The 22111-nt window shown below is 41.0% G+C and overlaps 6 protein-coding genes across 6 annotated transcripts; 5 read left to right on the forward strand and 1 right to left on the reverse strand.

Annotated features, from left to right (window-relative positions):
• The first annotated feature begins 920 nt into the window (after positions 1-920).
• On the forward strand, positions 921-8087 carry LOC116195482 (dynamin-related protein 3A). Its single transcript, XM_031524712.1, has 20 exons — positions 921-1425; positions 2023-2305; positions 2393-2421; positions 2524-2625; positions 3222-3290; positions 3369-3428; positions 3955-4068; positions 4375-4423; positions 4549-4658; positions 4993-5085; positions 5215-5307; positions 5394-5531; positions 5718-5831; positions 5919-6014; positions 6100-6142; positions 6352-6500; positions 6623-6769; positions 6901-6953; positions 7075-7174; positions 7408-8087. Exons 1-20 carry the CDS (start codon positions 1051-1053, stop codon positions 7678-7680), a joined length of 2490 nt encoding a protein of 829 aa, XP_031380572.1. The 5' UTR covers positions 921-1050; the 3' UTR covers positions 7681-8087.
• A 169-nt stretch (positions 8088-8256) lies between these two features.
• LOC116195483 (phytosulfokine receptor 1-like) lies at positions 8257-11186 on the forward strand. The gene is made up of 2 exons (XM_031524713.1): positions 8257-9231; positions 9547-11186. The coding sequence occupies exons 1-2, from the start codon at positions 8487-8489 to the stop codon at positions 10596-10598; spliced, it is 1797 nt and encodes a 598-aa protein (XP_031380573.1). The 5' UTR covers positions 8257-8486; the 3' UTR covers positions 10599-11186.
• On the reverse strand, positions 10807-11980 carry LOC116195484. Its single transcript, XM_031524714.1, has one exon. It carries the CDS (start codon positions 11953-11955, stop codon positions 11095-11097), a length of 861 nt encoding a protein of 286 aa, XP_031380574.1. The 5' UTR covers positions 11956-11980; the 3' UTR covers positions 10807-11094.
• A 3039-nt stretch (positions 11981-15019) lies between these two features.
• On the forward strand, positions 15020-15679 carry LOC116193919. The gene is made up of 2 exons (XM_031522661.1): positions 15020-15242; positions 15294-15679. The coding sequence occupies exons 1-2, from the start codon at positions 15020-15022 to the stop codon at positions 15677-15679; spliced, it is 609 nt and encodes a 202-aa protein (XP_031378521.1).
• A 2193-nt stretch (positions 15680-17872) lies between these two features.
• LOC116195208 lies at positions 17873-18867 on the forward strand. Its single transcript, XM_031524203.1, has one exon. The coding sequence runs from the start codon at positions 17883-17885 to the stop codon at positions 18759-18761; it is 879 nt and encodes a 292-aa protein (XP_031380063.1). The 5' UTR covers positions 17873-17882; the 3' UTR covers positions 18762-18867.
• A 2089-nt stretch (positions 18868-20956) lies between these two features.
• Positions 20957-21763, forward strand: LOC116193920. The gene has a single exon (XM_031522662.1). It carries the CDS (start codon positions 20957-20959, stop codon positions 21761-21763), a length of 807 nt encoding a protein of 268 aa, XP_031378522.1.
• Positions 21764-22111: the final 348 nt, after the last annotated feature.

Genomic DNA, 22111 nt, shown 5'->3' on the forward strand with positions numbered 1-22111 from the left:
ATTTAATTCGATTTAGTTTAATTTAGTTTGATTTAAAGAGACAAAGATAAAAGTAGTTGAGAAAAATATATGAGAGAATTTTTAAAAAAAAGATAAAAAAGTAATGATTACGTCGATGAATTGCGAAAAAAGTATTGAAATTAATGAAAAGTGTTGAATAGTTTAGAGAATTTTATATTAAAAAAATCAATTATAATAATAGATAAAAAAAATATGAGAGATAATCTTAAAAAAGATAATTAAGTAATAATTGTGTTGTTTAATTGAAGAAAAATTTAAGCTAAGTTAAGTTAATAAAAATTTATTTTTGTAAACAAACAAACTAGATTCTAGATCCTACTTTTGATTTTATCGGGGAAGCCAAGCCATATCTTGGATATATGATCTCTTGCGGAACAAGTTTCTTTGTTATGTGCTTAGGGAACAAGTTGAACCATGGGAAGTTTGAAATTTTGAAATTCACGAATTTAATATCCATGAATAATAATTATAATTATTAATCACCACAATATTTATTTATATTTATCATAAATCATAAATATATAACCAATAACAATCAAATAAATTTAGTTTCGAAAATTTTTCAAAAAATATAAAAATTATTAAAGAATGAACGGTGCGTGCGGATATTAGCCCCCACCCGACGGGCACCGTCCTCCCTCTCTCTGGTCTGATTTCACGCTGCTCCCGGTGCACCTGGTGCCTGTGGCAGCATCCGATCCAACGCAGTCCGCAAGGACTGACCGTGGCCGGACATGGAAATGAAGCTTCCGGTCGGCTTCCTGCCTGTTCACGGGTGGTCAAAACTGCGTGGGGCCCACGAGCATCTATCAAGGTGCACCGTACACCGGGAGCATGGAAATTAATCCCTAGCTCAGCTCCTTCCCCACTTTTCTCGTACGCTAACTCAAAACCTCTCTCTGAGCCTCGCGAAAACCAAACTCAATCGATCAATCACTCTCTCTCTCTCTCTCTCTCTGATTACCATTGCGCGTTCCTCTCCAAAACCCTACTGACCTCCCAGACTTCCGGCGGATCCGGTCCCACGCCATGGCTGAAGAACCAGCCGCGCCGTCGCCGTCCCAGTCGACGTCGTCCTCGGCGTCGCCGCTCGGCCACTCGGTGATCCCCATTGTCAACAAGCTCCAAGACATCTTCGCGCAGCTCGGGAGCCAGTCAACCATCGAGCTCCCCCAGGTCGCCGTCGTCGGGAGCCAGAGCAGTGGCAAATCGAGCGTTCTCGAAGCTCTTGTCGGCCGTGATTTTCTCCCCAGAGGCTCCGAAATCTGCACCCGCCGGCCGCTCGTGCTCCAGCTCCTCCAGACCAAGCGCAAGCCCGATGGGACGGAGGAGGAATACGGGGAGTTCCTCCACCTGCCTGGGAAGCGGTTCCACGATTTCTCCGAGATCCGGAGGGAAATTGAGGTACTGTGTTGCTGCTTGTTCGTAGAAATTTGTGGACGAGTGGAGACAGTGAGGTGGTCCTGAGTGTGAACCTTTCCATTTTCGAATTCTCATTTTCATGAACTGTATTATTTTTCTCCTTCCGTTAATTGGAAAGTAAGGAAGAACTCGAAAACAAGCAGGCAGCGAGATGCAATGTTGGAAGTGAAAACTTCTGATGAGCAACAGGCCTATATGGTTGTTGTAGTCTGTTCTTCCTGGGCAAACGCCTAATTTGATCCTGTGATGATGTAGTTGCAGATGGATGTTACACTGTCTTCGACATGATTCTGCAGCTCAGCTGGAGCATATAGTTCACAGTGAAACACAGGGAGGAAAGTGATCTTGGAAAAAATCTGAAGTTGCGGATATGTTATTTAAAATTGAGAAACAATTGTAGATTCTTACTCTTATGGGTAAGACTATATAGGATGTGTAAAACTGATTAAGGCTGTGAATGAATATGATACTGAATTATTTCCAGCAATATGCCTTGCTTAGCTATAAGGTTGAGGAATTTGTATTCATTTGAGACAATCAATCAGATTCATTTGAGACATCACCTTCTGTTGATGACAGGCTGAGACAGACAAGGAAGCAGGCGGTAACAAAGGGGTCATAGACAAGCAGATTCGATTGAAGATTTTTTCACCAAATGTTCTTGATATTACATTGGTTGATTTGCCGGGTTTGACAAAGGTTCCAGTGGGCGATCAACCCTCGGATATTGAGGCCCGAATCCGAACAATGATCATGTCATACATTAAAATTCCAAGCTGCTTGATATTAGCAGTATCACCAGCAAATGCTGATTTAGCCAATTCAGATGCTTTGCAGATGGCAGGAATGGCTGATCCTGATGGTAGTTTGCCCTTCCTATATATTTCATCAATTCATATCCTGTTAAAATTGATCTAAATGTCGACTTTCATCTATATATTCCTTTCAGGTCATCGAACAATAGGAGTAATCACGAAGGTGCAGCCACAAACTTAAAGACACCATTTCTTTTGTTTTATGAATTTATGTAAATTTATTCTTTGACGAATTTGTTCTTTTGCTTTTCCTCTGCGAGTTCAGTTGGATATTATGGATAGAGGTACTGATGCACGCAACCTGTTACTTGGGAAAGTGATTCCTCTTCGTCTTGGATATGTTGGGGTTGTAAATCGGAGTCAGGAGGTACTTTTCTAGCACAGAAAAGATGCAATCTAGACCAGGATGTTTTTTGTCTGTATGATTCTGCTTACGCATATGAAGCTATATTTTCTTTTCTTGTTGAATTTTTATTTGGTTGCTCTTATAGGAGCAGATATAGTTTCTAATTACTGCAGGGTCACTGTTTCTTTATTCAGTTTTTGTTTCCTTTCATGGTAGCACAAATGTATCCAAGTTTTATTGTATGGTTAGTTGACATGTTTTCTGGGGGGATTAATTTCTGCTCTACAAGATTTGGTCAGACTGTTGCAGAGAGCAGGCTATTTAAGGCAGCTTTCTAGATGTAGAAGTATGGTGAAAATAGTTGTGTTTGGTGATAAATGTCCTGCTTCATTGGATCGTAAAGGTTATCATGTGCAGTAGCAAGCACCATTCATGTGTTGGAAAATGGAAGTTCTGTTGTTTGATTTCAAATGGTAAAATATTTATGAAATTTGCTGATCCGCATTAGCAAGGACTTTATGCGGTATGGTTTTACTCGTATATAAATTAATTTCCTGCTGTGTTTCTATCTTTGGTACACATTGTAATATGGCCAGTAAATGTGATTGCCTGAACAGGACATCATCCTTAATCGAAGTGTCAAGGATGCTCTAGTGGCAGAGGAAAAGTTCTTCCGTAGTCGTCCAGTATGGCCCTTCTTCCTGTGGTTCTTATTGTTGTTTCCAATTGCACTCCTTTTATTAATATTTCAACTTTCTCTTTAGGTTTACAATGGTCTAGCTGATCGGTGTGGTATCCCTCAGTTGGCAAAGAAGTTGAATCAGGTGATGTTTGATGCAGAATTAGTTCAGATACATGAAAGAAACTGCAGTTTCATACGTGCTGAATTATGTCTATTCCAACTGGAAACAAATTATGGTATTTGATGATAGACGGAAAGGAAAAAATTCATCCAATTGAATTCTTTCTTTTGCATTGCCAGCATAAGTGAAACCTTTAATAACAGCAAGATTTGGAAATCACGTCAAATGTGTTAATTTAATATGTATAATAAGAATCATTTGGCCCTTCTCTTCATCCTATGTTCTTCTAATGCACTTCTGACACTTGTTCCCATATGAAGCTAATTCCTTCTACTTTTCAGCTTATCTCGTTGTCTTGCTAGCTTGCTTATTGATCACATTAGTTCTATTTTGTTTCATGGATAACATCACCTTTAGAACAATTCTGCTTCCCTTTAGCCCTCAGAATGCTCAAGTATTTAATGTGGATATCTGGATGTGCTTCCTGAGAACTATTTGCAGTCAGTTTCTTGAATGCAGCTGACACTTTGTTCTTTATTGTTTGCAGATTCTAGTACAGCATATTAAGGCAGTACTTCCAGGGCTAAAATCACGCATCAGCTCTGCACTTGTTTCTGTTGCAAAGGAGCATGCTAGTTATGGAGAAATCACTGAATCAAAGGTATGCTGTATATTGATATTGAGTGGAGAATCTTGGTTCTGCCTTTTCTCTTGTTAACAGTTTCTTCTCTGTGAGACTGACCCTGCAAAATTCTTTTTTGATCTTCGCATCTCAAGGCAATTTTAATTAGAACGACTGTCTTTACGCATCTGCAGTGCATTCTAGATCTCTAACCAAACCAGATTGTGCTGTCACTTTTTTTTTTTAAATTTCTACACAGTATTTGTTGTATCTTGAAAATAGTTGTCAAATCATTATGCCTATATGGTTTTTACGCTCACAGAGATGATCTTCTCTGTTCAATAGGCTGGTCAAGGGGCTCTGCTTCTGAACATTCTGTCAAAATACTCTGAAGGTATCTCGTCTGGCTATTCCTTAAGCTTTGGCTGCTAGAAATCCCATTCATATTGTTCCCTTAATTTTCAGTTAGTATCAGAACACTTAATCCTCATCTGAACTCACGTTTTTCTTTTAAAACAGCCTTTTCGTCAATGGTGGAAGGAAAAAATGAGGAAATGTCAACAGCTGAGCTTTCTGGTGGAGCTCGTATACACTACATTTTTCAATCAATTTTTGTCAAGAGTTTAGAGGTGTGCCTATTTTGAAGCTCGCCTGTGTTTCTTTTTCTTACCTGTTTTGAGTGATCAGTGTGATTTTTATCTTTTGTTACGTATTGCCATTTGTATAGGCTACCTGAAATGTATCTTAACTATGATTCTTAACAATGGATGAAGTGCATGTGTTATCAGCTCCTAGGTTTTCACACATAGGTTCATATTAATGTAAAGAGAATTATTCATGCCTGCATCTGAGTTCGCTAAAATTCCTCTATTGGCTTATGAATTTTCCTGATAAATAAGTATACTTGAGTTGACTAGAACTTAATTTGCTGAGACATTCTTTTGATTCTGAGGATTTCTGTAGGAGGTTGATCCATGCGAGGACTTGACTGATGATGATATTCGGACTGCTATTCAGAATGCAACTGGTCCTAAATCTGCTTTATTTGTTCCAGAGGTAGATCTAATCAATCCTGACCTTGTCTGGAACCTATCTTTGTAAATATGCTTGCCCATCTAATAATTTTGTGAGTCATCCTCTTGAGATTCCTTCGACTTAGTAATTAGGTTGATCTTGTTCCTGTAGGTTCCATTTGAAGTTCTTGTGCGAAGGCAGATAGCTCGTCTTTTAGATCCTAGTCTTCAGTGTGCCAGATTTATATATGATGAATTGATGAAGGTTTGCTTACTTGAGATTTCATCTTCATTCTAGAGCAATTCCTATTTACGCGTCTCATGGTTTTCCAATTCAATTTTCTCTTTCAGATCAGCCACAAGTGTATGGTAAATGAACTACAGCGTTTTCCAGTTTTGAGAAAGCGAATGGATGAAGTTTTAGGGAACTTTCTTCGTGAAGGCCTTGAGCCCTCCGAAATTATGATTCGTCACATTATCGAGATGGAGGTACACTTTGATAATCAGTATCCATTTTGACTGTCTGAAACCTAATTCTCTTTTATGGCTTTAGTTACTCATTTAATACAATCATAATGCGGATGTCTGCCTGTAGTTAATTACCCTTTATAGCTTTGGAAAGAAATGTAATATTCATCCTTATGAGTTGATATATGAAGAGATTTGATTTGACAGATGGACTACATAAACACATCACACCCAAATTTCATTGGTGGGAGTAAAGCTGTAGAAACAGCACTGCAGCAGATCAAGGCCTCTAGAATGCCAATACCTAATTCCAGGCAGAAGGTATCTGCCAGTTTTATTGTTACTTTTTTTCTTATAAATCCCTAATATTGTTCAGGCGGTTAAGGTTTCAAAATATATGTATGTTAGGATGGTGTGGAGCTTGATAAGGCACCATCATCTGAAAGGACAATTAAATCTCCGGCAATCTTTGCAAGACCTGTTAATGGCATTGTTGCCGATCTGGTGAGTCATAGTTTCATTTGACTTTACTGAGTCACTTGGAATAGTTATCTTTATGTGATGTATCTCCTATTTATTTGCTGGGCAGCCTGTTCGCTCAGTTGCAGACAATGACAAAGGGGCATCTATAGGTAATTCTTTTGCCAAGAAAAAAATCCATCGCCATTTCCACCTAGTCTGGCAGCTATATATTCCTTGGAAAAACTAAAAAAAAAAAAGCTTTTGAAGAGTATTTTGTAAAGGCACTTTTCTGTAAATATATTTGTTAGCTATTACACTGTTCAATTATCAAGAAGAGATATAAAAGCGCATGTATTCTAAAGGTGATGTAAATGATCAGGAAATACCAGTGGTTCCAGTTGGAGAATTTCATCAATTTTTGGTAGTAGTGATAGCCGTTTATCTGCCAAAGAAATCTCAACAAGCAAGCCACATAGTGATCCTGTTCAGACTATGGAGCAAGCCTTGTCTATGATACATCTGAGGGAGGTAGGGGTTGCTTTTTCCTTTAATAGATCTGGACCCTCTCATTCTACATGCTTTATTATGTATGGGAAAACTTTTCCTAGGTTAGACTTGCGCATTCGGAGATGATCTATTTTGTTTTGCAGCCACCTACTGTTCTGAGGCCCTCAGAAAACCACTCTGAGCAGGAGACTATTGAAATTGCAGTCACGAAACTGCTGCTTAGATCATATTATGACATTGTACGGAAAAATATCGAGGACTCCATTCCTAAAGCAATTATGCACTTCCTGGTGAGTTCTATGGACTTCTGGCTTTCTTCAGATCTTTTTTTTCTGACCTCCTTAGAGATGTGACTAAACTTTACCTGTTATACTATGCACTTTCAAGCCTATGCTGAGAGAAATTGTTCTGTCTGTTTCAGGTGAACCATGCAAAGCGTGAACTGCACAACATTTTCATTAAAAAGCTTTACAGGTGCAATAACAGCTAATGAGATTATAACATTGAGTTCTTATTGCATGTTAACTTTATATATCCTTTTCTGCATCTTGACTGATCAGTGACTGCTCTCTTCTTCTGTGTCTAATAAAAACAGGGAGAACCTATTTGAAGAGATGTTACAGGAGCCTGATGAGGTGGCCATGAAAAGAAAACGCACCAGGGAAACGCTTCGAGTTCTTCAACAGGCTTTCCGGGTAAGTTTATCGTAGGCTATTACTTGTACCAATTTTGTTAGTATAAAGGGATTTTTTTTTTTTGGTGAACAAAGGATGTAAGTTGTAATGTCTGTTCTTTCATCCAGAGCTTCTGAATCCCACATCGCCCTCAAGTCTTGACCTAAATAAACTTTAGTCAAAATTCATGTATTATCTGCATTTTCTTTGAATTATATGTGCTGTAATTTTGACTCTTTTTTCATTCATTGTAGACACTGGATGAATTGCCACTAGAAGCTGAAACAGTTGAGAAGGGCTACAACTTGGGCTCTGACTCAACAGGTTTACCGAAGATTCATGGGCTAACTTCCTCATCAATATACTTGACGAGTTCCAGTGATTTGTATTCTGCTTCCCCCAAGAACCCAAAAAGCCGGAAGTCATCTCACTCAGGTGAATTGCAGTCCCCCTTCTATCCTGCCGTCGATTCCAATGGCAGTGGACGCTCCTTCATGCCCGGTCACTATCCGACAGTTGAATTCTGAGCTGTACGCTGTCATTTCTGCACTATTGTCGGGAAATTTATTAACATATTGTTCAACATATGTGCAAGTCCGGGTTCTGGGCATGTCTTTTTGACCGAAAATCCTGTTCCTTCGCTAATACATTCGCATGCATAGTGGTTATAATTTTATTGTTTCGGAAAAGCTTCGGGAAAGTATAATACGAAGCTGATAATTCTTTTACCTTCTCCCTCTTCCTTGGGAAGCAGCTTTCTTTGATATGTAAGTTTTGGCAGTCATTCAGCTAGTGCTGCCATCACCATGATTTTGGGTTTAGTCTCGATCACCTCGAGAAAGTTTGGTTCTGATGGTGGCTCATTGACCATATGTAACTCGGGTAATAAGATTTTCAATGCCATTTGTATAGGTTGAAGGCTGTTTGTTAATTATTTGATTGACCGAATTTTTTAGTCTTGCTTTTGCGGTTCAGCACACTGCCGGAAGGTCCTCATATGCTTTCGTTTGATACTTTTATCATTGAATTCATGTTGCCTCCTTCCGAATTTTACGAAACAAAGATATGTAATGCCATCAGACCTGAACTGAGTTCGGAAAAATCATCGAGATACTGAAATGTTTATGGTATGCAATTCCATTCAAGTGGTAGGTTCAATGATAACAGGCTAGCATGCTGCTATCAAAGTCAACTGTCCTAGTTGGCTTTCGACAGGGATGCCAACCTCGGATCCCACAATGCCTTTACTTATTATACGTCTTTGATGCTCCCAAATGATTCCCATCACGTCCGAAAGATCCTCTTTGTCTCAAATGACTGACTTGGGCAGGACATGGATCTATCAGACTCCTCTCCTTGTTTCGTCTCTTTGTTACTCCTATTCCTCTGTTTGGTGCATGCTCGTAGCAGCGCGAATGGAGAAACGTGCCATGAGAGTGACTTGGAAGCATTGGAAGGCTTCTCCAGTTGCTTAAAAACTCCGATCGATGGGTGGGGGGGAGGAGGAGGAAGCCAGACCTCTGACTGCTGCTCATGGACTGGTGTGACTTGCGACAACTCCACCTCAGGGTCAAGGCGGGTGGTCGCCTTGGACCTCGGGGGAAGAAATCTCGGCGGAGAGATCTGTGATGCAGTGACGGCTTTGGAATCTTTGCGGTTTTTGAACCTCTCACTCAACTCTCTCAGCACTCGCGCCCCCTGGAAATTGTTCCAGATGCACAACCTCGAGGTCCTTGATTTGGGTTACAACTTTATAGGTGGTCATCTTCCTTGCCCGATCAATCTACCCTCAATTAGATCGCTAAACATCTCATTTAACAACTTCTTTGGGCCGATAGCAATGAGCCTGACGACCCTCTGTAGTAATTCGTTTAACCTCAGAGCTCTTAATCTAGCCAAGAACTACTTTTATGGAGATATACGAGCAGATTTCGGGAAGTGTACTTCTCTGGAACAGCTCTCTCTTAGACAGAACCTCCTCTCCGGGGACTTGCCGGGGAGCCTTTTCCAGCTACTGAATCTGGGGGAACTGCAACTTCAGATGAATAGCTTTTCTGGGGAACTCAGTGAAGAAATCAGTAAGCTCCTCAATATTGAGATAATTGATGTTTCTTACAATTCTTTTTCTGGCGAGATTCCTGACATTTTCGAGGGACTATCAAGGCTCAAGCACTTCTCGCTTGGTTCAAATGCATTTTCCGGTCTTTTGCCAGCTTCACTGGTTAACTCTCCATCTATCTCCTTGCTCGATGTTAGCAATAACACCCTGTATGGTCCCATTGATATCAACTGTTCTGCAATGCTTAGTTTGCGTTATCTCGATCTTAGTTTCAATAATTTCCAAGGCCTAATTCCTGAGAGTTTACTCACTTGCCGTGAACTGATCATTTTAGATCTCGGCTACAATGATTTCACCAGTGAGCTTCCCTCGAGTTTTAAGAGCCTTCAGTCATTGAGAGGGCTCTCTCTCTCAGGAACAAGTCTCACTAATTTGTCCTCAGCACTTCAGACTCTACAACATTGCAAAAACTTAGAATCTCTGTTCCTCAGTATGAGTTTCAGGGATGAAGAAATCCTGGTGAACGCCAGTTTCCAGTTCTACAGCCTAAAGGGATTTGCTGCCTCGAACAGCAGACTGAAAGGTTCGCTTCCGTCGTGGTTAAGTTGCAGTTGCCAGAATTTGCAGGTCCTCGATTTATCAGGGAACCGATTGAGTGGGAGAATCCCTGATTGGATCAGTGAGTTTCCCTCCCTCTATTATTTGGATCTGTCCAATAATTCTTTTACCGGAGAAGTACCAGAGCGCCTAACAGAACTGCGAGGCCTCAGAGATCTCCCCTCTGTGAGCACTCCATTTTTTGTCATGAGGCAGCGCGCGAAGTCCTTGAGAATGAAAGCCCTTAGGGAAATTGTACCACCAACACTGGATTTAAGCAATAACTGGCTGAGAGGACCCATTTGGCCTGCTTTCGGGAATCTTACGGAGCTTAAAGTCTTGAGGCTGAAAAATAATAAGTTCTCGGGCTACATTCCTGAGAGTCTGTCGGGGCTGAGAAACTTGGACACATTGGATTTGTCCTGCAACAGTTTGTCTGGAAGAGTACCTGAGTCTTTTGACAGACTCGGGTTCATGTTGAGTTTCAATGTTTCTCACAACAAACTCTACGGAAAAATTCCTGAGGAAGGCCTATTCCCCATATATCCTTATTCGAGTTTTGAAGGGAACAACGGCCTCTGTGGCCTTTACTTGGAACCATGTGGACTGACGTCGACCTTGCAGGAACTTTTCCAGGGTATGAAGAACTTGAGACTGCCTTTCGAGGTCAGTGCAGTATCAGGTTTCTTAATTACGACTGGGATTTGCTTCTTGTTCGGTTGGATGTTTAAAAAAGCAGTGCAAATGAGGACTGTTGCCGGAAGGAGAACCCACATCAGACAAGAGTGAGAAGATATACCGAAACACAAGATTTGGTTAAGCTCTGTAACTTACTGTTCTAAGAAAATTATTGTGAACTGTTGGTTTAGATTATGTTCGAACTGGAAAAGAAGATTATTCAGAACATCATTTGCTTGCTTTAAACCATAGAGCCGTATCAGAGCATCACGCTTGACCTTGACAGAATGCCATGAACGGTTTAAGAAAACAGACAGAATTACAGACAGACATTTTCTCTGCTCAATGCCTCAGAATTTTTTTTATTATTGTAAGCATAAGTGAGAAGAGAATACAGCGGAAATACAAACTGCGTCGACTGAAATGTTAAGGACCTTGACAAACTGCTTATTTTTCGCACATGAAAGCTGGTAGTCTGTCCCATCAAGTCCTCATATGACTCTCAGTTATTGGGTACTAATCATATAAGTTTTCAGCTAATAATAATTAACTGAATGGGACTTCAGTTTTAGGGTTTTTAAATGGAAATTATGGATATTGAGGTCTTTCAGTTTCCTGGCACTGGAGGCATAGCAGGTGACGCAATAGGAGAATTCCCATAGGCTAGTTTATAGTCACTCCACAGTTGATCGACACTCTTCCCAAGCAGTGAATCGAAGAAGTTGTCGCTGTAGGAATCCTTCATCATAGCGTTTAACTGTGCAACAAACCCGCCCTTGAGTCCTCCACAGTACTCGAGGAAGTAAGCAGTGACTTCATAACCCTGGTCCCAACTATCGCCTGAGCCTCGTTCCCCCCAGTTCACGGACGGGAATCCAGCCTTCAACCTCACGTAGTCGGCGATACCATTCAGTAGGCTCTGTGGGGCTTGACCGTTTCCAGTCCACTGCCAGACATGGGTGCTCTCGTGGTACATGATTCCTTCGAATTCCCTCAGGGCATCCCCTTCAAAAGATTGGATGTAGTCGGAGTTCACTCTAATGTAGTTGTCTATGGTGCTGGCGACTTCAAGAGGGTAGACCTCGATCCCAGCCTCTCTGAAGCTCTCGACGATCAATGTTACCTCTGTGTAGCCTTTCCCCTCAGACACGTGTATGTCAAGGAGGCTGAACACATATCCACTGCCAAGCATCACGCCATAATGGGCATTGTCTTCGCCGATTTCATTCTTGAACCTGCTGTTTCCAGGGCTGGTGGAGTTGTCGATGACTTTGTAGTCGATTTGTCGCGGTTGGATGGGAGGGTAAGCGAAATATCCGGATTTGATTCTGCCCGGATTGCCAAAAGATGCAGCAAACCGTGCCGCCCTGATTGGGACAAGAGCGACTGCGAGCATCAGGAGCAAGAGAGAGAGTTTCTTCATAAAAAAGGAAGTCATATTGGCTTCGAAAAGTAGGGTGCGATTCATATTGCCTTGGGTTGCAAGACTCTTGGTGTTAGGTTATTTATAGGACCGGCATCAAGAAGCCTTGCTTTGGTGGTATTTCCAGTTCAACAATGCCTACTAGAACAATTACATAGTTTTTCCCTTCTCTTTGTTTGTAGTCACTGATCTTATCAAATGGGGCATATTATTGCCGCCCATCTATCAGCTCTATCTCTCAGATAGACTGACTGTATCAGTAGGTTGTCCTGTAATGTCGGAATGCACAAAGATGGTCTCCGAGATTTGCTCGGGGATAAAATCTCTCTGGAACCTTTTCACATCAGCCCCGTAAATTTAAAAAAAAAAATGTCCTCTCTTCATTTTCTCCTCTTAGAACTTATCTGTACAGTAATCGTTTCAAAGTCCTAGGTTGGTTAGTATCGGTGTGAATTCTAGCTCGACTTTGATACAACTCCAGAAAACAGAACATATGCCAATCCCCATCGAAAACAAGCCACCTCCTTCATCGGTAAGGTGACTTGCTATTTAAGTCGACAGCTTGTCATTTCGTGCACGAAGAAGTCACATAAAACTTGCGATTTGGGTCCACGGAAAACTTGTTTGACATCTTCACAGCGTACAAGGCAGCAGAATCGCTAGATAACAAAGTAAAAATGATCCTATTTTTTTTAGGGGTTTGCGGCTGATCTATTACCGATTGAATGCCAAGATCCCATAGAGAAATAGCATTGTGATCATAAATTCTTTGACCGCAGAACACAAGCAGGCCTAGATTACATCAAATACTTATCATCAATGGTACTGACCAACAGCTTTTAACACAGACTTTGTCAGTTCAGCATGAGTTGGTAATGCTAACCTTTTCCCATGCAGCCAAAATCACTTATAAAAGCATTAATTCTCCTTGAGATATCCCTTATTTTCTTGTTACTAGCTAATCAAACTTACTTAAACATAGTTTAGTCAAGGATGTAATTTAATGAAATTAGCACGAGGCCAAGTTTATCGTGCGACTATCATCATTTACCTACAATCTTGTGACAAGAACATGGATACTCTGATTAAGAATACCTGTATATACGCCAAGATCTGGCAACTGTCAACCGGCAAAGCTGTCTTCCCTTTAGAAGTCCACATTGATGAGATTGTGTATATTCTGAAAGTGCCAGAAGGAACTCAGTATGATTACTAGTTTTAATTTTATTACTGACAAGAAGGTTAGACTTATATCACGATAAATCAAAGTTCGCTCAGCTTTCCTTTAGCTTCCAAGCTAATTGATGATGACACCTGCTGTTGTCTGTTGTTCTTTAACCTGTCCTTAACCAGTCACGGAATAAATGAACTTCAGAGCAGCGGACAAAACCACGTGAATTCAGTTTCAAATATGCTGGTGCCAGTTTAGTAGCAATATTCTCATAAACTAACTTATTATCGCTCCACAGCTCATCAACATTATTTCCTGGAAACAAAAGTTATTACGTTCAGTGATCCCTCATCAAAAGATTCATGTCCGACACGAGTTCATCTTTGGTTCTGTTTCAATACTTGAGAAAGTAAGCAGTGAATTTGTAGCCCTGGTTCCAGCTATGACCCGGGCCCTGCTGCTCCCCCCAGCTCAAGGAGGCAAATCTGCCTTCAACACATAGTCGGGAATGCCATTGATGAGCACTAACAGGGGCAGTCCCTTCCCGATCCACTGCCAGAAGTGCGTGCTCTCTCGGTGAAGAGTCCCACGCAATTCATTCACAACATCACCACTAACAAAGTCTGTTCATCTGTTATTAGATGAGGCATATGATTTATAGAATCCCACGCGATCCACAGTTCATGCTATGTATAGATGAGGCATAAGATGATCCATCTAGTTTGACTTTCTAGAATTTTGTTCTTTAACAATTGGCTTCAAATGCCTTCATTGGTTTTCCCTTCATTTTGGATCTTAATCGCTGATCATAAGGAAAGCACAAAACAGAACCAGAAACACTCTCTGCGACTTTGTTTTTGACATGGAAACTCATTTTTCTGTACATCAGCATGTCTTATATTCTCTTTCATTCCTTGTAAATTCTGAAGTTAGATTAACTAAATTTACTACTTGTTTTGGTGTGATTGAAGGAATTTGATCACATCACAAATTGTGAATACATATCAATGGATCACACAGTGAAATAGAGGAAAAGAAAAGAGAAACCTTACATACATTCTGCATTTTTTCAGCTTTATTTCTTCTACAAGCCTATACCTCAAAATCAGCCATCTAGTTTTTATTTACATTTTGTACGTTTTCCATTTGGACTCTTCAATTCTTTCTTTTGACCATCATCCAAACGAATGCGTCCTGAAGGTCATTGTGTTATCAGAAACTATTGACCCCAAATGGATTCATCCATGCACATAGATAAAAAGTTTCCACCTCAAAGTTATCCGCTGATTCGGTTGATGATTGAGAAACAAAGGTGAATCAATCACAACAGGCGTGGTGATGAGCTTTGTTTTTTCACTAACCTGTGATCCGATCGCTGGATTAACCTTTCTTTCAATTTTCGGAAAATTATCCATTGTGGAGCTTTTAGTGGAGCTTCAAGACTGTCAGCCATGATTGCGTTGTCTCATCAAATATATCCTTCAGGCATATGTCTGGATGTATTTAACAATAAATAGCAAGAATACATCCTTCAGGCATATTTCTGAATCTTATCAAGACAAAGGATATGCCCTTAGCATATTACAGATGAAATTATACGCATTGAGTAAAACACGTAAAACAAGTGAATGGTGTAGGTAATAAGTTGATATCAGATGCAAGGTCTCTCACCACCTATGTGTAATAATTGCATAGAACTCTCAACTGCTGCCTCAATGCAATCCAAACTGCAGCTCTTATGTCTTGTTGTAAATATCCTAAACAGAGATGGCTACCATCAAGAAAAAGGGAAAAAAAAAATTGTGGCGTTTTACCGAGACATTCAAGAACAACCTCATCAAGAGCTTAGTATTGGTCTTCTATAAATAGGCATTGACTGAGTGACTTCGGGATACAAGGCAGCACAAAAGAGCTTGTGCCCTCTTTTGCGAAACCAAAATGTCTTCCATGAAGCTCTTCCTCGTTCTCATTCTTGCCACTGCACTGAATCCCACCATGGCAACTCAATCAGCAGCACTCTTTGGCACTACTGCCAGTTTGAGCAATAACAAAAACAATGCAACTGCATATGCTCCTCCTGCCAATTCGATCCCATTGATCATATACGAACTAATAGAAAACTCCACGAGCCCTGGGAAAAGCCAGTTTGAGAAGGAAATCGGTCGCATCTAGGGTGTGGAGACCTTGTCATACGCCAGTCAGCATGTCCTAGATACCCTGTACCATGGACAGAAGCCGCAGTATGGGAAAGACTACTCAGCGGTAATAGCTATTATTGAGAGCTTCAACCAGGCCCATGTCGGACAGTATCCCCATGCAGTGGCCAGTACAGTGGGAAACAAAATACGCATAAACTCTGATTGCATACAGGACTTTAGGGGGGATGCCTGTCACGAGTTTACTGGAATTATGAACCATGAGAGCACACACGTCTGGCAGTGGAATGGGAATGGGATGGCTCCGGCTGGGCTTATCACTGGCATAGTCGACTACGAGAGGTTGAAGGCTGGGTGCCCCTCAACAAAGTGGGTCAAGCGAGGATGCGGTAGTAGGTGGGACCAGGGTTATGAAATTACAGCCTACTTCCTGGAATTCTGAAATGCTGCGAGAAAAGGATTTGTTGCAAAGCTGAATGGCATGATGAAGGATTACTGCAGTGATGACTTCTTGTCAATACTCGAGAAGCATGTTGATGAACTATGGACTGACTACAAGACACTATGAATTTCTTGGACCAGCACCAAAATGCTAAAAGCTGAATTTCGTGAATTCGTTACTTTTTTCTTTTGCTGCTTGTGTGACCCACTTAGACTTGTGTATGATTTGGGTGGGATAATAAGTCAAACATAGTCTGAGACTATGAGTTACAGAGCATACCACTTAGTTCACTGTTCATCCCATGCTGCATATCTCTTTGATGGGTAGAAAAATCTCAAAAACGTGATCGTTTGATCAACTTGGAATAAATAAAAGGGTTTGCTTTCTCCCAAATTTCATCAGTTGTATATTTATCTCATGGGGTATCAGCTTGCTGTTTGTATGAATTTGTCACATTCACTTCCTAGAATGTCACTGATCCTAGTAACCATAGTAAACCTTTGATAGAGCAGGTGAATGTAATTGCACATCAAATTTTAGAATGAGCATAAGGCATTCTGTGAGATCTCAAATAGGCCTCGCAGTATAAGTCTCTTCAAGTTCATCTGGAAAGATACCTCCCCGCCTGGTCCGGAGTCATGGCTGTCAGGAAATCGTCATCGGCTCAACTTGTAAATGTTGGATCTTCGCTTATGTTAATAAAGCACATAATTATCCTTGCTTATCTGACGAACATTTGGGATGATTAGTTCTTTCAACATCAGAACTCTAAATCTAGCCAAGAACTCTACTTAGATATACCAGCAGGCAGCAGGTTTTGGGAGGTGTACTTCTTTGGAACAGCTCTCTCTTAGGCAGAACCTTATCTCCTAGGATTTTCCGGAAAGCCTTGTCCAGCTTCTGAATCTGCTGGAACTGCAAGTTCAGGTCAATGGCTTTTCTGGGAAACTCTTGTGTAGCAATCAATAAGCTCCTCAACATAGTGAAAATTGGTGTTTCTTACAACTCCTTTTCTGGTGAAATTCGTGATGCTTTGGTGTGTCTTACAATTCTTTTTTTGGTGAAATTTGCGATGCTTCAAGTGATTATCAAAGCTCATGAACTTCTCGCTTGGAGCGCAATTTTTTTTTTTTTAGCCAGCTTCACGGGTTAACTCTCCATCCATTTGTGTGCTCAATGTTAGCAATAAAACTTACACGAACTCTATGTCATGTTCAGCTTCATTCCTTCTATAATCCTGTAGTTCAAAACAAGATATAAAGTTAGTTCCATTCATCCGGACTTTGGATTGTCTCTTCTTACAATAAGCCAAAACAATGCATCCTGATGATCATTGTTAAAGTAAACTATTTGAACCCCAAATGCCTTCAATCGTACAAATAGATATAAAGACTTCCACCTTAAAGTTATCAGCTGACTTTCAAAAATCGAGAAATTCAGGTGTATCAATCTCAATGAGCGTGGTAACGCGCTTTTGTTTCCTCGCTAACCTGTGACGTAGTAACTGGAATATTCTTTAAACTTTGAACAGATTTTTCATTGGGATCTTTTATTGGAGCCTAACGATTGTCAGCCGAAATTGCATTCTCTCATGAAAAATATACATCTGAATCTTATCAACAATAAAGAATATTGAGGAATATATATCCAGTCGAGATATGTCTGAATGTTATCAACGATGGAAAAAAAGGATATGCCTTTAGCATATGATCATAATTAGAAATTAATATACGTCGAGTTAAATATGTAAAACAAATGAATGGTGTCAGTAATGAGTTGATATTAAGTCTCACCAACAATGCAGAACAATGGCATAAGAATCTCAACTGCTGCCCCAATGCAATCCAAACAACTTCGTCTCTTCTGTCTCTTTTTGTACATTTCCAAGACATCAATGACTACCCCCAAGAATAAGCAAACAGAATCGTGGGCATTAACTAAGCAATTCAAGAAAAAACTTTTTTTTTTTCGGCTATAAATGAGGCCCAAGGCCTAGTACAATGAAATTGAAATTCTAAATAACTAATAAAGGGGTACGGGTAGTCCTACTAAATATCAAACCTGCGACCTCTAGGTTAATAGCCAAGAGCGTGCGCTACTGCGCTACACCCTCTTTTGATATTTCAAGAACAACCTTATTAAGAGCTTTGACAAATGCACTATCTGACCGTCTATATATAGTCTTCGGCTGAGCGACTTTGTGATGCAAGCCGAGCCCAGGCAGAGCACTAAAGCCTATTCTATCTGTTGCCAAACCAAAATGTCTTCAATGAAGCTCTTCCTTGTTCTCATTCTTGCCACGGCTGTCAGTCCCATCATGGCAACTCGATCAGCAGCACTCTTCCGCACTACTGTTAAACTAAGCAATAGCAAAGCCAAAGAAACTGCATACGCTCCTCCTGCAGGGTCAGCCCCGTTGATCATATATGAACTTATAGACAACTCCACAAGCCCTGGAAACAGCCGGTTTGAGACGGAAATTGGCCGCATCTATGGTGTGGAGACCTTGTCATTAGCCAGTCAGTATGTCCTCGATACCCTGTACAAGGGACAGAAGCCGCGATATGGGAAGGACTACTCGGAGGTTGTAGCGATAATTGAGAGCTTCAACCAGGCCCGCCTCGGACAGTATCCCCTTGAAGTGGCCAGTACGGTGGGAAACAAAATCCGCCTGAACTCCGATTATATCCAATACTTCAGCGGAGACGTCAAGTACGAATTTACTGGAATCATGTACCACGAGAGCACTCGCATCTGGCAGAACAGGAATGAAAGGGCTCCAGCTGGGCTTATCAATGGCATAGCCGACTATGTGAGGTTGAAGGCAGGTTGGCCCTCCCTGAACTGGGAGAAGCGAGGCTCGGGTGACCGGTGGGACGAGGGTTACCACGTCACAGCCTACTTCCTGGAATACTGCAATTCGATCAGAGAAGGATTTGTCGCGGAGCTGAATGGCATCTTGAGGTTTTTCTACAGCGATGAGATCTTTGTGTCATTACTCGGGAGGAGTGTCGATGAACTATGGATCGGCTACAAGTTAGCCTATGAGAGTCCTGCACCGGCACCAACCCCAGCATGCTAAAAGCCTTCAATTTCATGCATTTTACTTTCTTTTACTGCCTTTTTGGCCCGCTTGAGTCTTATTTATGTAAGATATCGGGTGGGAGAATAAATTGTCATAGTCCTCTCAGCAACTGAGACTTTGACGGGTACAAAGTACTCAGTTCATTGCCCACGCCACGCTGCCTATCTCTTCGATGGGTAGATATATGTCTACAAAATAAGGTTTAATCGAGTTGGAAGTTAAGAAATAAAACAGATAGTTAATTCTCCCAAATTTCCTTAGTTGTGCACTCTATCTCATGAATAACCTTTGCTGTTTGTACAGATTTATCACATCCATTTCCAGGATGTACTACATCCTAGTAGCCATAGTACACCTTCGACAGAGCAGCTGAACTTAAAATGAGTTAGCATTGTACAAGTTTCAAAAGCCATGTTGTAAGACTTGCAACAGGGTGAACTTTAAATTCGTCAATCGTTAGTGAGTTGTTTGCACGTTACTGGAAGCAGCAATAAAATATTTATATGCTGGAAAATTTTTTTGCTTCAAAAGCTTTACAAAGAACCTGAAATGATCTGCAAATCTAATGTCGGGAGTCTAGTGTCATTCCGTATTAGTAAACTTTATCTTGGCCTGGTCGATTCAGCTCATAACATTGCAGAATGATAACGGTTTACAAATGCAATGGTAACATTGTAGAAAAGAAATTGATTATCACATCGAGTTCTGAATTATGTTGAGCTCAGTCTCTTGATTTCTTCCCCTGATCTCCTGCCATAAATTTTTATCTTAGAATCTCACAACTTTTTCCATTTGGAGTTTTTGAAGGAGACCTGCGACTATCTGCCAAAATTGCCAAGTGAAGATCCTTGTGATCATAAATTATTTGACTGCGGAAAAGCAAACTTCATTCAAACATATTGAATACTAATTTCTCCTCTCAAATCTATAGACTCAATTCGAGAAACTTCGGCGAATTCACCAGAATGAGTCTGATGATGTCTCTTTCATCCTTTGTACAGTCACAAAACATATGCATACCAATCGATATTAGAAAAAGACTTAACCGCCAAGGAAAAAAAAAAAAACTCAGCTGTTGGTAAAAGAAGCAACACAATATGCTCGATCTCTTCTGTCTCCTTTTCAGGACATTTCCTAAATATCAATGAGCAACGGCCAAGGAAAAGGAACCAAAATGTTTCAGGCCATCTAGAACAGCTTTGCAAAATTGCGAGACCTTTAGTAAGGGCAACTTATGGCTCTTCTATAAATAGCATTATGCCAGGAGACTTTTCGTGATACAAGGCAACATCAGATGCCTTTTCCCTCTATTGCTTTAGAAATAACATTTCCATGAAGCTCTTCCTTGTTCTCATTGCCACTGCTCTCGGTTGCAGCATGGCAACTTGATCAGCAGTACTTTGGCACTACTGGCAGTCCGAGCAATAGCAGAGCCAAAGCAGCTGCAGCCTGCATATGATCATACTACCAAGTCGGTCCCGTTTATCGACTATGAGCTTAATAGACAACTCGGCAAGCCATGGAAACGGTCGGTTCGAGAACGGAAATCAGCCGCTTCTATGGTGTGGGGACCCTACCGCCAGTCAGTATGTCCTAGACACACTATGGGAAGGACTACTCCAAGGTTGTAGTTGTCATCGAGGGCTTTAACCGGGCCAGGATCGGATAGTATCCCCTTGCAGTGGCCAGTACAGTGAGAAGCAACATCCGCCTAAAACAAGCTGTAATTAGGACACAATAATTAGAGTCAATGAAGATCAATTGAATTAAACATCATTTGCCTTTAGACGGCCAAAAGTCAAGAAACAATTAATTAAACAGCTACTTGAAGGTGAAATTGACCAAGAGATAAAAGATTCAATTTCAACGGCAAATTCAATACATTTAAATAAGGAAGCATAATTTGTAAGTTACTAACAAATCATCAAAGTAAATATATTAATAAATGAAATCTATACGACGCTTCTATCAATTTTTCTATATTTCCAAAGATTTCAAATGCCTAACACCAAGAAAAAAGAAACTGAATTGTGGGCACTTCACCAAGCAATTCAAGCACAGCCTTATTAAGAGCTTTGACATAAATGCGCCGTCGGCATTCTATATATAGTCTTCGGATGAGTGACTTTGGGATACAAGCCGAGCCGAGGCAGAACGCCATATCCTATTCTATCTGTAATTGCCAAACTAAAATGTCTTCGATAAAGCTCTTCTTTGTTCTCATTCTTGCCACTGCTCTCGATTCCATCGTGGCAACTCGATCAGCAGCACTCTTCAGCACTACTGCCAGTCTGAGCAATAGCAAAGCCTATGCTCCTACTGCGAAGCTGACCCCATCAATCGTCTACATACTCGTAGACAACTCAACAAGCCTTGGAAACAGCCGGTTTGAGAAGGAAATCGGCGATAATGGCGTGGACATATTGTCATCTGCCAGTGAGTACATCCTAGATACCCTGTACCATGGACGGAAGCCGCAAGATGTGAAGGACTACTCGAAGGTTGTAGCAGTCATTGAGAGCTTGAACCAGGACGGGATCAGATGGTCTCCCACCACAGCGGCCAGTACGGTAAGAAACGAAATCTGCCTGAACTCCGACTATATCCAACACTTCAACGGAGACATCAGGTATGAATTTACTGGAATTATGTATCAAGAGAGCAAACACATTTGGCAGTGGAACGGGAATGGGACGGCTCCAGCTGGGCTTATCAATGGCATGGCTGGTTATCTGAGGTTGAAGGCGGGTTGGCCCTCCGTGAGCTGGGAGAGGCAAGGGTCAGGTAACCAGTGGGACGAGGGTTACCATGTCACAGCCTACTTCCTGGAATACTGCAACTCGATCAAAGACGGATTTGTGGCAGAATTGAATGCCATGATAAGGGATCACTACGGCAATGACTTCTTCGTGACCATACTTGGGAAGAGTGTTGATGAACCATATGGATCGACTACAAGCTATGAGGGTCCTACACCGGCACCAACCCCAGGATCCTAAAAAGCATCGAATTCCATGCATTTCACTTCCTTTTGCTGCTTTTGTGACCCGCTTAAGTCTTACTTATGTAACATATTAGGTCCGTAGGAGAATAATTTATCATCACAAATGCTATTGAGACTGACGGGTACAGAATATTTTACCTAATTCACTGTCCATTCCGTGCTGCTTATCTCTTTGATAATAGATATATCTCCAAAAAGTGCGATTGAATTGGAGATTAATAATAAAAGACTTGTCTTCTCCCGAATTTCCTCATTCACTGCACTCTATCTTTTGAAGCACGCTTTGCTCTTTGTATAGATTTATCACATCCGCTTCCAGGATGTACCGAATCCTAGTTGCCAA

This window comes from Punica granatum, chromosome 2 (genome assembly GCF_007655135.1).
Source record: "Punica granatum isolate Tunisia-2019 chromosome 2, ASM765513v2, whole genome shotgun sequence".
NCBI lineage: Eukaryota > Viridiplantae > Streptophyta > Magnoliopsida > Myrtales > Lythraceae > Punica > Punica granatum.